Here is a 14,331-nt window from a genome sequence, read left to right as displayed (position 1 = left end):
CCTGCAACTCCACTGGACTCTCAAGGTTCTCCACCAGCCTCCTAACCATTAATCCAGGTTGTTAGTCTACCCAGGCCCCCAACAGCACAGGCATCCAGTCCACCAGCCAGGCAATATAAACACAAAAATATATAAAGCGGATTATTCCCCAAATGTAACTGGGTTAGGATTAGCACAAAGGTTTAGCAGTCTTACAGACCTGTTACCTGCCCTCAAGACACTCTCCATGTACCAGAACCAATCATATTCACTCTAAAGAATTAAGGACTTTGTGTATCTCCCATCTCAGAAGGCATTTAAAAGTTTCAAAAAATTAGTTGCAAATAATTTCAAACTAACGGAAAAGCTGAAAGGAAAAGAATAGCACAAAGAACACACAGATACATACCCTTTACCCAGATTTACTACTGTGAACATTTAATCCATTCTCCATTTGTGCCTGAGCTTGCTTTCACATGCACACACTTGTGCTCCCTCATAGATACATCTTCTCCCCTCTGAGCCACTGAATGGTAGGTCACATTAATATCACAGCCATTTATCCCCAAAGAAGAAGCAATTAAATTTTAAGACAGAATAAATGGAAAAGAGAATGTCATACAAAATTTTTAAGTCCCCAGTGATAGAATTTCAAGGATGGTGATGAACAGTCGATCCATCCTATTCCTGGGGTCAGCCTTAATTCCAGCCCAAGAGCAAACACACACACACACACACACACACACACACACACACACAAACACACACACACACCCTCCATTTTATTTTAGAAGGGAAAAGATCCTTGAGGTGAACCTGGTATGTTGACAACTGCCAGGCTCCGTTTCTCTCTGGGAAAAGCACAGGGTGATGTGATAGGTCATTCTGCTCTTGACAGAGAATTCCGCTCCCCAAGGACAAAGCTACAGAGACAGCCCACTTGCAGAAATACCTCTTCTGCTTGCAAGCTCACATAAATTGTTTCTTTCTCTTTGAGTTAAAAACATAACCACATAAATTCTCTCTAAAGACAAGAAACAAAATGGGTTGCTCACTTCCCTTCTAGTTTTGATAAATCTCAGAAGGCAGCCATCATCACCTGCTGGGGACAGGACGCTGGGGACTGCGACCATCTCCGCTGTTCCCGAACACTGTCCCTTGGTCCCCAAGGCCTGCTCCACAGAGTGGGTTGCAGGTGAGGGGAATACGCAGTGTGAAGCCACTCCATTATTAACCACACTACCAATAAAGAGCACTTCTTCCTTTGGCAGTAAAGCATTTTGCATACTTGGTAATTATTATTAATAAACCTTTTTTATATGTGACTGTATCCCCTGGAGAAATATAGGCTTTCCTGCTGAAATCACTTTCTTAAAATCCCTTCTGTAGGACATCTATAAAATCAATGCAATAGTAAAAAAAAATAGAAAGAACTTTCTTAGGTATTAAACCAAAAAAAAAAAAAAAAAACCACACTTGAAAACTCACACACAAAAGCAGCAGAAACTGGGTGTCGAACACAGGCGTAGTTCTCTGTATGTCCCACAAAGACTGAACATATTAAAGTCAACAGGACTCTTAATTGCCAAGGTAACTCTGATTAAGTGAATCCAAAACATTTACCTTGTACTAAATTCCTTTAAAAAAAAAAAAAAACAGAATTGCACGTACACGACATGGCACAAAGGTAGATTCAGAGAGAATGGAACGTAAAAAGGAAGAGTAGGTTTGCCTCAGAAGTCGAACTGTGAAGTATTTATATAGTGAGAGTTTTATAAAGACGTGTATAAACACGCACTTCCATCAGAAAGAGTCTCGCAAAGCAACGAGGAAGAGAGGTAAGAATATGAAGATGCCTGGCTTGGCTCTCAGGGAAGTAAAAGATAAGATCCTGTGATCTACCTTGTTTGGACGCCCTCCGTCGAATCTTCATTTTGGGGAAGGAAGGCCACGAGTAGTTAAAAGGTGAGTCTGAGTCAGAATCCATCTTTCTGTCTCGATGAAATCAACAGATTCAGCAGGAGAGACTCAGGAAGGACTCGGGCGTCCCCAGCCAAAGAGGCAAGTCTCCCGTGTGATGTAAAAGGAAGGAATGGGGCTGGGTGAAAGCTGCGAACACTGGGAGGGAGAGGCAATAAATGTTTAGCTTCCTTCAGGCGTTCAGGCATGTAGACCGAGAAGGAGGCTGTAAATATTCAAGCCAAGCTAGGGAAGTAAAAGGAGGCGAGCCTGGCAGCTCAGAGTCGTGCGGGTACGTCGCCGTCCAGTTATTCAAAAGGTCACTGGGAGCAAATGAATCATTAACTCTCTTCTTCTGTTGCTGGAAATGCGAATGAAGAAGAAAGGTAACTGAATGGAAAGAGAGCCGCCTGTGACTCGAGAAAAGCCTCCCAATGCAGGCGCGTGTTTTGCTCGGGAGCTGGAGTGTATCGTTCCTCAGAAAAGCCACCCTGTGCCCCGTGAGATAAAGGTTGAGGTTTATGTGTGTGGACAGCCAGAAAGCTCGGCACACAGGCAAACAAAGGCCATCCTACTCAGGGCAGGGATTTTTCCAGAGCAATCTCTTCTTTCATCACCATTGGCAGGTTTGGCAGCTTTTCAGACCAAACAGCCAAAACAGCTCTGATAATTCATTTAACAATCTAGTCTCCCCATCCTTTCAACTCTAAAGTGGTTGGAAGCTTTAATTTTTATCCAGAATTGTACTTATCTCATTAAATTCATGCAAAATCGTCTACTTTATGGTTTAGCATACCTGGGGCTTTGCTTCTTAAATTGCCACCAAGTGTGGCTGTCAGTCATAAGGATTTGGGCACCTGTGGGGCTCTGATCTAAACTTGCAGTCCATCTCAGCAGAGCTGGTGATGAATTTACCACAAGCCAGCGTTCTTACACGGTCTCCCTGAACAACTCTCTGGTAGTTAGTATTCAGCAGAAGCCCATCGCTGCCTCCCCATAAATCGTGACACTGCTCAAACTTGCTTCTCTAAATCCCGACAGGCAGGCACACAGATACATGTGCCCCTAAGCCCAAGTATAGCAGCCAAGATCTGCGGTGGGCAGAAGTTTATCCCAAGTTTCATACGTGAGTCTCTTTAAGCATTTCTTTCCATACAAGTACTGTGTTTTGTTCTGAGGTCATCTGGCAGCCAAATAAACCAAAGGAGAGTGGAAACAATATGAGGACCTTGTCAGCGCTGCAGACTTGGAACACGACAGCATGCGTCTTAGTTAACATTCATCTCTTTACGTCAATTACCTCTTAAATTGTCGGCACTATCGTGTCCTGCCCTGTGTGGAAAGAGATGCACACCCTACTCGCTGAGAGCTCTTCTCGTCTGACTGGGTAGCAGATGAGTGAGGGGCACGGACATAAGTGAAGAAAGGAGAGAAACCACGGACTTGCAAATGTAAATCAAAATCAGAATTATACAAATCACCTCTGTGTTTTTATATGGCTTGCTACATAAATGTGCATACAAGTAGATCAAAATACAACTAGAAGGTCACTGCAAGCATTACAACTAAGTAAAAACAAACAATATATTCTCTACTTAGTGACCTTTTATTTGAAGAAGGACACATTTTTCTTAATCAGCTGGGTGCAATTGTAGGGAAACACTATGCTCAACTCTATTACCTATTATAACAGGTATGTGAGTTTTAGTCCATGTGCCTCTGAGAAAATAGATAAAATCTTGTGAATGGATTTCCATTCACTCTCAGTTTCAGCACTTAGAACATTGCAGGCAGGTGCTAAATGAATGAGTTATTTACACTAGTTAAGTATCAACCTGTAGGTGAGGAATCTTTATGTGATAGCTGTAGTATTTTTAGTATCTGCTAATTGAAAACGTGTATCTTGACCAAAAAAAAGCTACACACAAGAATTCTCTAAAATATATTTGCATTGTATTCATCGCAACAATATCTACATTTGAAAAGCGCAATACTTATGGGTGGAGAAAACCCATTGTTCCCTAAGGCTCCAAGCAATACTTGGGGTTGGCATAGATCCGAGAACTCCTGGTTGCCTCAGAACTCCTGGACCAAAGGAAGGGGCCCCCCATCAGTGCAGACAATCACCAAACCGAAATGGATGTACTGGATCAGGAGATACTATTATCTTTCTCATTATCCTGCAAGGTAAACTTTTAGAACCACTTAACCAGGATAAATCTCAGGTCAACAAACTACTGGAGCGGGCTGCTTCCCTCCTGACCATCAGTGACAGGTCAGAAGACCTTCGGGACAAGGCAGACAAAGGTATGGAAGAACTTGGTAAAACACAGTTCTGTAAATTGAGATGCCAGGTAGATCCACCTCAATCTAGTTTTCCCCAAAGCTCAGTCCTTGTGGACCAATTTCATATCAACTGATGATACGGACATGATGCCGGCAATAAAACTACCAGAACTACCCAACCAGTGCCCGTGAGAAGCCCAGTAAGAGACTCTCCCATCTCCTCATTTGCCTTATTATTTATCAACACTGTTCAAAGAACGAGATGAGTTTCCTGACCAGCAGTGCACAGTTAACAGTTAAAGCGAAGCACTAAATATGGTGTTGATTCAGCCCCTTTATTTTTAAGCCGGTTTGCTTTCTTACCGAAGAATTTCTCCTGAATGTGGGTCATTTATCTTCCTTGTTTTCTATAGTAATTCAGATTTTTTCCTCCATTGGGTCAAAGTGGTTGCATTTAAATTAATTCAAGATGTTATTTACATCTCATTTATATTCAATGGCTTAATTTCTTTGCTTTCTCTGACTGGCTGACTGTAACTGCAGTTGGCAGAATTCAGTGATACATCCCCTAGGCCACTTTCTCACCAGATATCATACAACCACTGCAGCATAAGAATGTGAATTGTTTCATCAGCCTTTGATTAGAAAACCCTTTACTTAGAAAATAACCTCCATAAAGTTACAGTTGTCCAGGACAGATGTTGTCACCTACCTTTCAACCCCGATAAAACTGAACCTCTCTAGAAGAGTATATTTTTTTGAATTACAGTATTTGTACAGTTTTCTTATCCTCCAATGAGACCCAAAATTTATTCAGGGCAAGAACTGTTATATTCATATTGTAAGGAGCCACAGGCTAAAAAGAAAAAGACTGGGGTTTTGGAGACATATATAGATGGCCCCCAACTTACAATGGATCAATTCAGGATTTTTCAGTGTTACCAATGGTGCAGAAGCAATACACATTCAGTACTGAATTTTGACCCTTCCTCAGATTAGCAGCGATATGTGATATGATCCTCTGTCACAATGCTGGAAGGTGACAGCGAGTGCAGCTTCCAGTCAGCCATGCACTCATGAGGGTAAACAACCTGTATGCTTACAGCCATTCTGTACCCATTCAATCATTTCTTAGTTTCATTAGAGAAGTCAATAAATGACATGAGATATTTCAACACTTTATCGTAGGATAGGCTTTGTGTTATATGATGCTGCCCAGCTGAGGCTAATGTATGTGTTCTGAGCGTGCTTAAGATGGTGGGCTAGGCTAAGCTATGATGTTCAGTGGGTTCTATTTATTAAATGCGTTTTTGACTTATAGTATTTTCAACTTACAGTGGTTTTATTGGGGCATAACACCATCAGAAGCTAAGGAAGATCTGTATTTCTGGACTCTGTCACTTACTTATTTCGTGGCCCTAACCAAGTTACTCATACTTTCTGATCCTCAGTTGTTTTATACAAAATGTGACAACATCTGTACTTCAACGAGTTCTTAGGAACAAATAAGATTCTAATAGTAAAGAACATAAATTTTCAGTAAGTTTTAGTTTAAGTATGAAATGTAAATAATTTCACTTTCATTATCTTTCTCTTCTACACCATAGACATTGAAGGATTCTCATCTTTACCCCCAGGAGTAATAGCTTGATTTTTCAAAGCAGAGAAAAGGGCAATGTGCAAAGAAGTGCCAAGGAAATCACATCAAGACAGAAAGAGAAGGAAGATGTGTTTTGTTTCTCTGCTCCATTGTTTGACCACCAGCAACCACAGTTTTTAACACAGTTAAACACCATTCTTGGGGAAAAAAAATCATAAAAGATACAAGTAAGAGGCGGCAAGGCCCATGATGCAAGGACAAGCCTATCCTGGAAAATTTCAGCCAGGACGGTGACAATTCCATGTAGCCTCAAGTTCTAGCGTTAGGTGAAAGAGATGATCAAAGCCTTCCTCAAAAATCCCTTAGAAGGCACCATGTCATCTCTCTAAACTCAACAGAAACAGTTCTTTGCTGGAGAACATCGTTACCTCGGTCGGGCACCAGGTGCAATGGTTGGCTTTCACTGGGAGGCCATGTTTGACAGAAAGCGAGGACCTTTAAAGGCACAGCTCACATCCACATGTAAGCTGTGCTCCTGTGAGAAGCGGGGGGGGGGGGGGGAGGGCACATTCACACCTCCAACGTCACACTCTCTCAGGGCCATTACACCCACTGAGTGCAATCCTGGATAGAGCCACCCAAGGCTCAAATTATTATTTTTCTTCCTACCGCCCTTCTCTGTTTTATTTTTTAAATAGAGCCTATAAAATAGAATTTGCATAAAATAGACATGAGGTAGGAGCACGGTACAATGGTGGCCATATATTGGAAATTCAGGATGCCACCGTGCATAATACCACCTTTCTTTAAAAATAAGAATATTTTTTATTTTTTATCTACCTTCATTACCCTGATTTATTTTAACAAAAAAATCTGCATGCCCCTTCATTAGTTCTCATATCCCCACCTTATGTCATCCTATTGTCTAAGGAGGAAAAAAATGAAATTCAACAAATGAAATCACTTACATTAAGACATACATAAGAAGAGAAGAAAATACTGAAAAACTCTTCAGGATAAGAAAATAATAGATCTTCTGACCAAAGCAACGTATTAAAAGAATTATATCATCAAAGCGTCCACCAGCACATAGTATTGCTATAGAGAGAGGTTCTATTTAGATGATTCTCTGAAGAAAATAAAGATGCTTGGTGGATCTCTTTTGGTTTTAAACATTAAAGTTCCCAGGCATACCTGAAAGGAAAGAATTAGGACAGATTCACTAAGTTTCTGTGAATAATACATTATGAAGAATTTATAATTTTTCTTGAAGCAGCAGCTGTGGATATGAATGTGGGGGCCCTTGGATGTGGGGGAAGCTAGGACAAGGGGCCATGAGTCTGGACAGAGAAAGGATGGAGAGGAAGGAAAGGATCTTGTTAAAGTGTAAGGAGGGAAAAAAAACTTCCAAGGAAGAAGAGCCAAGACATGTAGGGAAAGTGGCATCTGTGATGACATTTGAAGTTTTTTCTGATAATGCTTCAATTTCAGTTTTCCCAAACCTTCCGAAAAAGTTTCTCAAATGCCATGGACGTAGTCACAAACTTTTTTAAAATCAATTTGAACAAAGTTCAACTTGCTGTTCTATAGACTTTTATATGGTCATTTATTGTGTAAGTAAGTTAACTATGTAATATCAAAAGAGAAAAGAATTTAAATAATTTTAATGTAAATGTTAAGCTATCAATTCTAAAGTTCTGAAGCTGAAATTCACACAAAATGTAATAGATAGTCCTTTTTTTAAAGAGCGAGCTCATCTTGTATTTGCTACAGCTACAGGAGTGTTGCTGCTTCAAGGCCCTCTCAACTGTCAGCAAGGAGATGCATGTGTCCTAACCCAGGTATATACACACATCTACAAATACTCCTATATGCAATTATGTACTTCTATTTTAGCTAATCACGAGTACACACTGATGTCTACATCTCTAATCCATTAATTAGCACATGGGTCATTCTAGCCTCCTCCCCTTGCTTATCTGTAAACTCCCACTCCAAAAGTGAAAAACCTGACACCTACTCTCCATAATCCATTGACTTACTTATTTCCAGTATATATTAATAGTGGTATCAGAAATGTTAATCTGTACCCCTCCAGGAAACAACTTCATCTCCTAGCCGATGGTCCTTTATGTACAGCTTATTTTGCCTTTATTCTTACAGACTCTACTCGTTTCCAAAGTTTTGAGGTCTGCACCCCATTCCTGTCCTCGACAGTAAGGTTATTTGTAAAGTTTTTAATACAATTAGATTATTTTGCTACATTCTGCATTCCATTATAGAATCGTCCGACCTCTTAATTTTTTTTTATTTGCACACATTAAGGTTTACTCTGTGTGCCAAAAAATTTTATGGCTTTTTGACATGTATCTACCATTACCATTATCATAAAAAATATTTCCACCACCACCCTGAAAAAGAAATCAGCAATGACAGGAATAAGTAGAAAGGGCACAGAAGCCAGCTGAAAGAGCCCCCCGTTGCTAAAGCTAGAACACATTGAATGAAGCACTAGATTGCTACCCAAAGTGTAAAATAAACGACCATTAATTCACGCTGACATAAATGGCTGAACAAAGAAGCAGGTGGGAGGGGAATACAAATTCCTCACGTGGAAGAATTCCCAATAATGTACGTAGATGCTTTGCCCAGAGGGAAGTACACAGATAACGCCCCATTCCTGAGGTGTGGGCCGCGCATCATGACTTCCTTCCGAAGAATGCAATTATGGAAAGGGGAGTGGGGAGGAGCACCTTGACAGTGAAGGAACCTCACAAACACGGCTTCCACCAGGTAGTCAAGGTCATCATCAGCACTGACAGGTCGTGTTGAGATTATATGTCATTGATATAATGTGATGATAATGGCACTTCCTCCCCAAATCCCTATCCCCAGTTTAATGATGGGAAAACACCCAAAGCATGCCAATTGAGGGACATTTTACAGAATACCTGACCAGTACTCCTCAAAACTGTCAAGATCATCAAAAATAGGTCTGAGAAACTCTCACGGCCAAGGGGAGCCTAAGGAAACATGACAACTAAATGTAATATGTATCCTGGGGCAGAAAAAGGGAACTGGATAAAAAGCTAAGGAAATCTAAATAAAGGATGGACTGTAGTCAATAATAATGTATCAAAACTAGTTCACTAATTTTAACAAATGTACCAGAATATTATATATGATGTTAATCATAAGGGAAACTAGGGGACCTAGGGGGCTGGGTGTACAGAAACTCTCTGTACCATCTTTGCAACTTTTCTGTAAATCTAAACCTGCCCTACAAAATAGTTTAAAAAATGTTTAAAGGATGGGGTAAAAAGTATAGAATCTATGTTCACTAAATGTTTGTGAAATTCATGCAAAAAGAAAGTTTGTATCACTTATTCAAATACATCAAATCCAAGTCATGCACAAAACTCCATTTCCTTTGCTTAAGTTCTTATGTGAAGTTACCATGTAACTCTGAAGGAACTAATTAGACATTAGAAGATTATATGCTGAAAACAGTTTTAATTTCTCAGAAACAAATAGTGTCCCTTAGGGGTTAATATGCTCCCAAGAGTTAACCCCAGTGAGAAGTCCCCTCTAGGCACTTGCAGGGTAGGTGCGTCTTCCTCAGATCAGCAGAAATCTTTTGGCAGACAAATCTCAAGAACCTGGATGAAGTCCAGCTCTCTTACTGAAAGTTGGCTTCAAAATTCTAGACACCTTTAACTTCATTCTTTATTCTGGTTTTTTGTATATAATTTTAAATATTATGAAGGAAAAATAGACTATTTACCACTGAATCTCCTTTCCAATTTCTGATTCCATCACTTCTTCCCTATACTTTAACCACACATATTCTTCAGCAGAATCTCATACTGTGAAGAATAAATTCTGTTGGATTTCTTGCCCATGTCTGAAGTAACAGGCTATGTTTCATAAAAACGACTTCCAAATTAGGCACTCTAAAAGTTAAAGCAAATTGTCCCAATAAATTATTAGAGCTCGGACTGCCTGGCAATGAAAGCTAACCAGAATCTTAACTGCCCTCAAGTCCCTTCCAAGGGATTAACCACTGGGTACTCAGCAAGCCCAAATTCACATAAACACCCTGACATCGCAGTCAAGCCCGAAACCCAAGGATTCAATCCTCCGTGTAGGCAATTCTTTCTTTAAATGTCTGTACACACAGGTATGTTGAAGTGTTTCAACAAGAGAAAAGGGGGCAAAATCCGTAAGTGGAATTTTGCCTTCACATGAAAAAATTTACAAATACTACTTCCAGAATATATTTCATATTTTTCATTTGTTTCATGTTATATAAGTTAGTTGTCGTTTCCTTAAGACTTTATACTTGTTTGAAATTTATAATCATTTGATTTAACAACACAGAATCTTTAAGGATAGGAGCTATGGAATTACTCACTGAGCTGGTTTATTCGGAGTTGAGGATCCTATTTTAGAGAATGAAAAATTTAGAGTTCAGAGAACTGCCATTTTTCTCCTCTCCCTCAGTTACATTTCAGAAATTAAGCTGGTTTGTGAGATAAAAGGAAGAGGAGATTCAGAATACACCACAGCGAGGTTGGTACTCACGTCAAACGTCTGGCTTCCTTGTAGTGCCCCTATGACCTGGTGTAAACCACCACCCACTCCCTTCACCCCAATCTGTGTGCCTCTGAGTCCAGTAAATGAATGTGACAGCAAATTACAGTCACTTGATTCCTTCCTAATGTTTAAAAAGAATCTTTAAAGGTTCAGTCATCTCATTTAGGTTCAAGTAGTGAGGAAACTTTTTCAATAATTTTTTTTGTTTTTACCTTTCCCACAGATCTACAATGCTAATGAAAGGGATAATCATTAAAAGTCTGCAAACCTATACCAAAGGGGAGAGGTGGGGGAAGGGATAAACTCAGAGTTTGGGATTAGCAGATACAAACTATTATACATAAAATAGATAAACAAAGTTCTACTGTATAGCACAGAGAACTATATTCAATCGCTTGTAATAACCTATAATGAACAAGAATATATATGTATAACAGAATCACTAAGCTGCACACCAGAAACTAACACAACATTGTAAATCAACTATACTTCAACTGAAAAAAAAAAAAGTCTGCAAACCTAACACAAATGGCCTTCCATTAATTGCTTCTGTAATCAAATGAGATAAAAGTAGGCCCACACTTCCCCAGTTCAAAAATAGTGAAAACCCACCAAGTCAGGAGTGATTTCAGCAGAGCAGAGCTCCAGTAAGGAACTCTCAGGGTTCTCAACCCGCACCTGAGAATCGCTAGAAACAGAGCCTCTCCTCCAAGCCAATTAAGTCAGACTTTTCTGGGGGCGGGACCAGGACGTCTGTATTGTTTGTTAAAGCTCCAAGGTAATTCCAGTGGGCAGGCCAAGTTCAGATAACAGTGGTGCTTGGATTAATTAGCAACTCTGAACCTTAACTCACTTTCATTCTGCTTTTTGTTTTTAAGCACATATCTGTCAGCAAAAAATACGCAGAACATTAGACCAGACAGCTTCCTAGACTTGGGACTTATTAAAGAAAACAAAACAAAAGAAAACAAAACAAACAAACAAACAAAAAACACCAACTATGTTAAATTCTAAGAAAAGACAAATAATATGAAGACTACACCTCCAGTGAGGCTTTAGTTCCTTCACATTTCCCAGTCTGTGGTATCAGATTAACTTAAAAATCCCAAAGTTCTCTTTTAACTATGGGATAAAAGTTGACAATAAATATTCCAGTTGTCTAATTTAAAGAAAAATGCTTTATTCACATTCTACAAGGAGAATTTTATCCAAACAATGAAACCACAAAGAGAAAAGGCAGAACACTCGTGATAAGAGAGCCATATTCAGCCTAAACACTCAGCAGAACTCTAGTAAGTCAGCAATGTCTTCTACCAAAAGCAATTTTTAAAACCTCAACTGCAATAAGAAATTTTCATTGAAGTGAACAAAAGGGATAAAATTTGAATCACAATTTTTATAAATAACTTTGAATTCCCAATGGTCTTCTTGGTATATTTTTCCAGCCCTAGCCCATTTATTTCAAAACCAAATCACTGGTAAGCTTTGGTTTGTGGTGGAGAAAAGACCCACCCCTCACCCCTGTAAAAAAGAAAAGAAAAGAAAAAAGAAAGAAAGAGAAAAGAGAAGAAAATGGAATCCACAAGAAGCTTCTGTAGCCTGGGGCATAAAGAGAGACCTGCCAGAAATCAGGCTTGAAAACTTATTTTTCAGAAGGGTAAGAGCTCTGCTAAGGTTACCCCCTCTCCCTTTTTTTCCTTCTTTCACGTTTCATGCAACAGTTTCGGGATCTCGACATAGATACACAGGGGTTACTAAATAAGAAAAGCCAAAAGAGGGCCAGTTTCCAAGGACACGGGTCCTAAACCGTAAGGTCCACATTTGAGGAGATCTTGCTTGTGAAAATAAAGTTTTGAGATGTTTCTCAACAACTTAAAATTGCTGTTTTATAAGCTTTTATCGCTCAGTAGCATTGATTCCATTTCCAAACTTTAGTTAATATAAGAAGAAAAGACTAACCCCATCAGCCCTGCTTACTGGTGGTTTGCCAAACTAGCACTATTGAGCGCACTGTCTCCACCCAGCCACCCAGCTCACCACCTAAATCCACGGGCCTGGACTCTCCCAGACACACCCCAGGTGGAGAGCCTGGATAAAGAGTTCACACTACACGTCACATTCTGTTCTGGAGGGACTGTTCTTTGGATCTTCCAATCACTTCTTTCCAGTTTCCCTTCGGTGACGTTTTCCTGAACTTCCTGCGTGGGGCCTTTGTTTCTTCTGTCTTGTCTGTGTCGGCCGAGGGGGCCCTCTGGAACACCTGACTTCCCACTGTTGGTTTCTATTTCTGCTTCCTTCCCTTCCTGATTGGTCTGGGTGGGTCTTCTGGTATCAAGTCAGGTTTCCTCCCACATCCAGCTGTCTCCCTAGGATCCACCTGACCAGCCCCAGCACCCACTGAGAGGTTTCCTCTCATTACATACCAGTAATAAACAGTCAATAGCAATGAAGTGATCCAAAGTATTAAAGAATAACTGTGATCTGAGTCCTAGCAGGTTCTGGCAGTCGGGCCCTCTGTAAAATCAAATACATAGTACAAAGAGGAGGGTTTGGGGTTTCTTCCTGGCTGACAAACACTTGCGGAGAGACTCAATGACATTCTCTCCTTCTTCTTACAAGAGTAATCCATATTTTTGGTAGAAAAAGGTACAGAATCATTTTAAGCTACCTTTTAAAATGGAGCTTACTTATGACGTATCAAGTCAAATGAATAAAGCAGGACGCAAAATTCTACTGTTGACACGATCACAACTATGCAAAAAATGGATGCACAGGGAACTACTGGTGATAAAGGCACCAAAATTTAACAGCAGCCGCTTTGGAGGCAGCAGAACCATAGGGATGCTTTTCCACTCTTTCTACAATTTCTCTACTGTGAGCATTTATAACTTCCATAATTATGAAAAAGAAAACTTATTTCTTCCAAAAGGCGTATTTAGCACAATAACATGTTTATGTCACGATAACATGAGCATCACTCACTCCCCGCCAGCCAAACAGCAGCGGTGACGCTGCTTCACGCCCGGAGCTTTGCGGTACCAGGAGTTCCCAGACAAGGAGGACGATGCCAGCTAATCCCATCACCACTCCCCTAGTGTTTCTGCCTCCCTGCCTCCTTCCCCCACTGGAAAGTTAAAACATGCTCACAGAGTTCTTGTTGTAACTTGTCAGTTTTACCAGTCCTTCATTATTTTCCATCCAAACAGTCATACAATCCACTGCTTTAGCCCAGTAAAGTTCAAAGAATCTTCAGTCCCAGTGCAGACCATGGCTGATAAATCAGTGCAGGAAAATCCGATTCAGTATGAGTGTCACTGATGCTGGACTATTACATACGACCTCACTCACACTTGAATATCACTTGCGGAGAGAGCAGGGGTGTCACCATCCAGGAGCTTCTGTCATCCACCCGTGACACTGGCACCTTGTTTCACAGTCTCCAAGCATGAACTTAAACTTTTAACTGGAAATCTTAATTTCAAACCAGGCACAGTGGCTTTAATTTTTCACATTCAACCTTTTCAAAGTAGAGTCTGCAAGACCGCAGCTAATCAGGTGGTTTCCAGTTTTGCTGATTCAGTGACGGTTTCTGCACCTTTGTCTGCAGCTGGGATCCCAGCAGGGCAGCCGACGCCCGCGCTCCCCACAGCAGTCCCCACATGCTTCCACATTTCTGCCTGACGCTGGCACCCCTCTCCTTGGCACAGCGTTCACTGCTGCCCACTGTAGAGCTTCTATTTCTTCACCATACGTAGTCCCACATCCTTGAGCCAAATGGACCCTTTCTTCCTTTTAATTTCCATGCTGACCCATTTCACCGACCTTCTCTTCTTCCCTTTCCTCCAAATGCTTTGCCCTCTCCCCTATTCTACCTACCCAGATGGGGAGGAGGAGCAGACTCCTCACTGCAA

The 14,331-nt window shown here is 40.6% G+C and overlaps 1 protein-coding gene across 7 annotated transcripts in view; it reads right to left on the bottom strand.

Annotated features, from left to right (window-relative positions):
- Nucleotides 1–14,331, bottom strand: part of ARHGEF28 (Rho guanine nucleotide exchange factor 28) — a 276,813-nt gene that overhangs the window by 108,220 nt on the left and 154,262 nt on the right. For 2 of the 7 annotated variants that reach the window (XM_032474209.1, XM_006195369.3), the window contains exon 1: nt 1,882–2,641. The exons of the other annotated variants lie outside the window; for them this stretch is intronic. In XM_032474209.1, the coding sequence (XP_032330100.1) occupies nt 1,882–1,966 (85 nt within the window). In that variant the 5' untranslated portion in view covers nt 1,967–2,641. Of the gene's footprint in view, nt 1–1,881; nt 2,642–14,331 lie in introns of those variants that run through there. 7 annotated transcript variants of the gene reach the window in all.

The sequence above is a fragment of the Camelus ferus genome, chromosome 3 (genome assembly GCF_009834535.1).
Source record: "Camelus ferus isolate YT-003-E chromosome 3, BCGSAC_Cfer_1.0, whole genome shotgun sequence".
Lineage (NCBI taxonomy): Eukaryota > Metazoa > Chordata > Mammalia > Artiodactyla > Camelidae > Camelus > Camelus ferus.
Note: the sequence above shows the minus strand (reverse complement) of the source record. Positions and strands in the feature narration are given on the sequence as shown.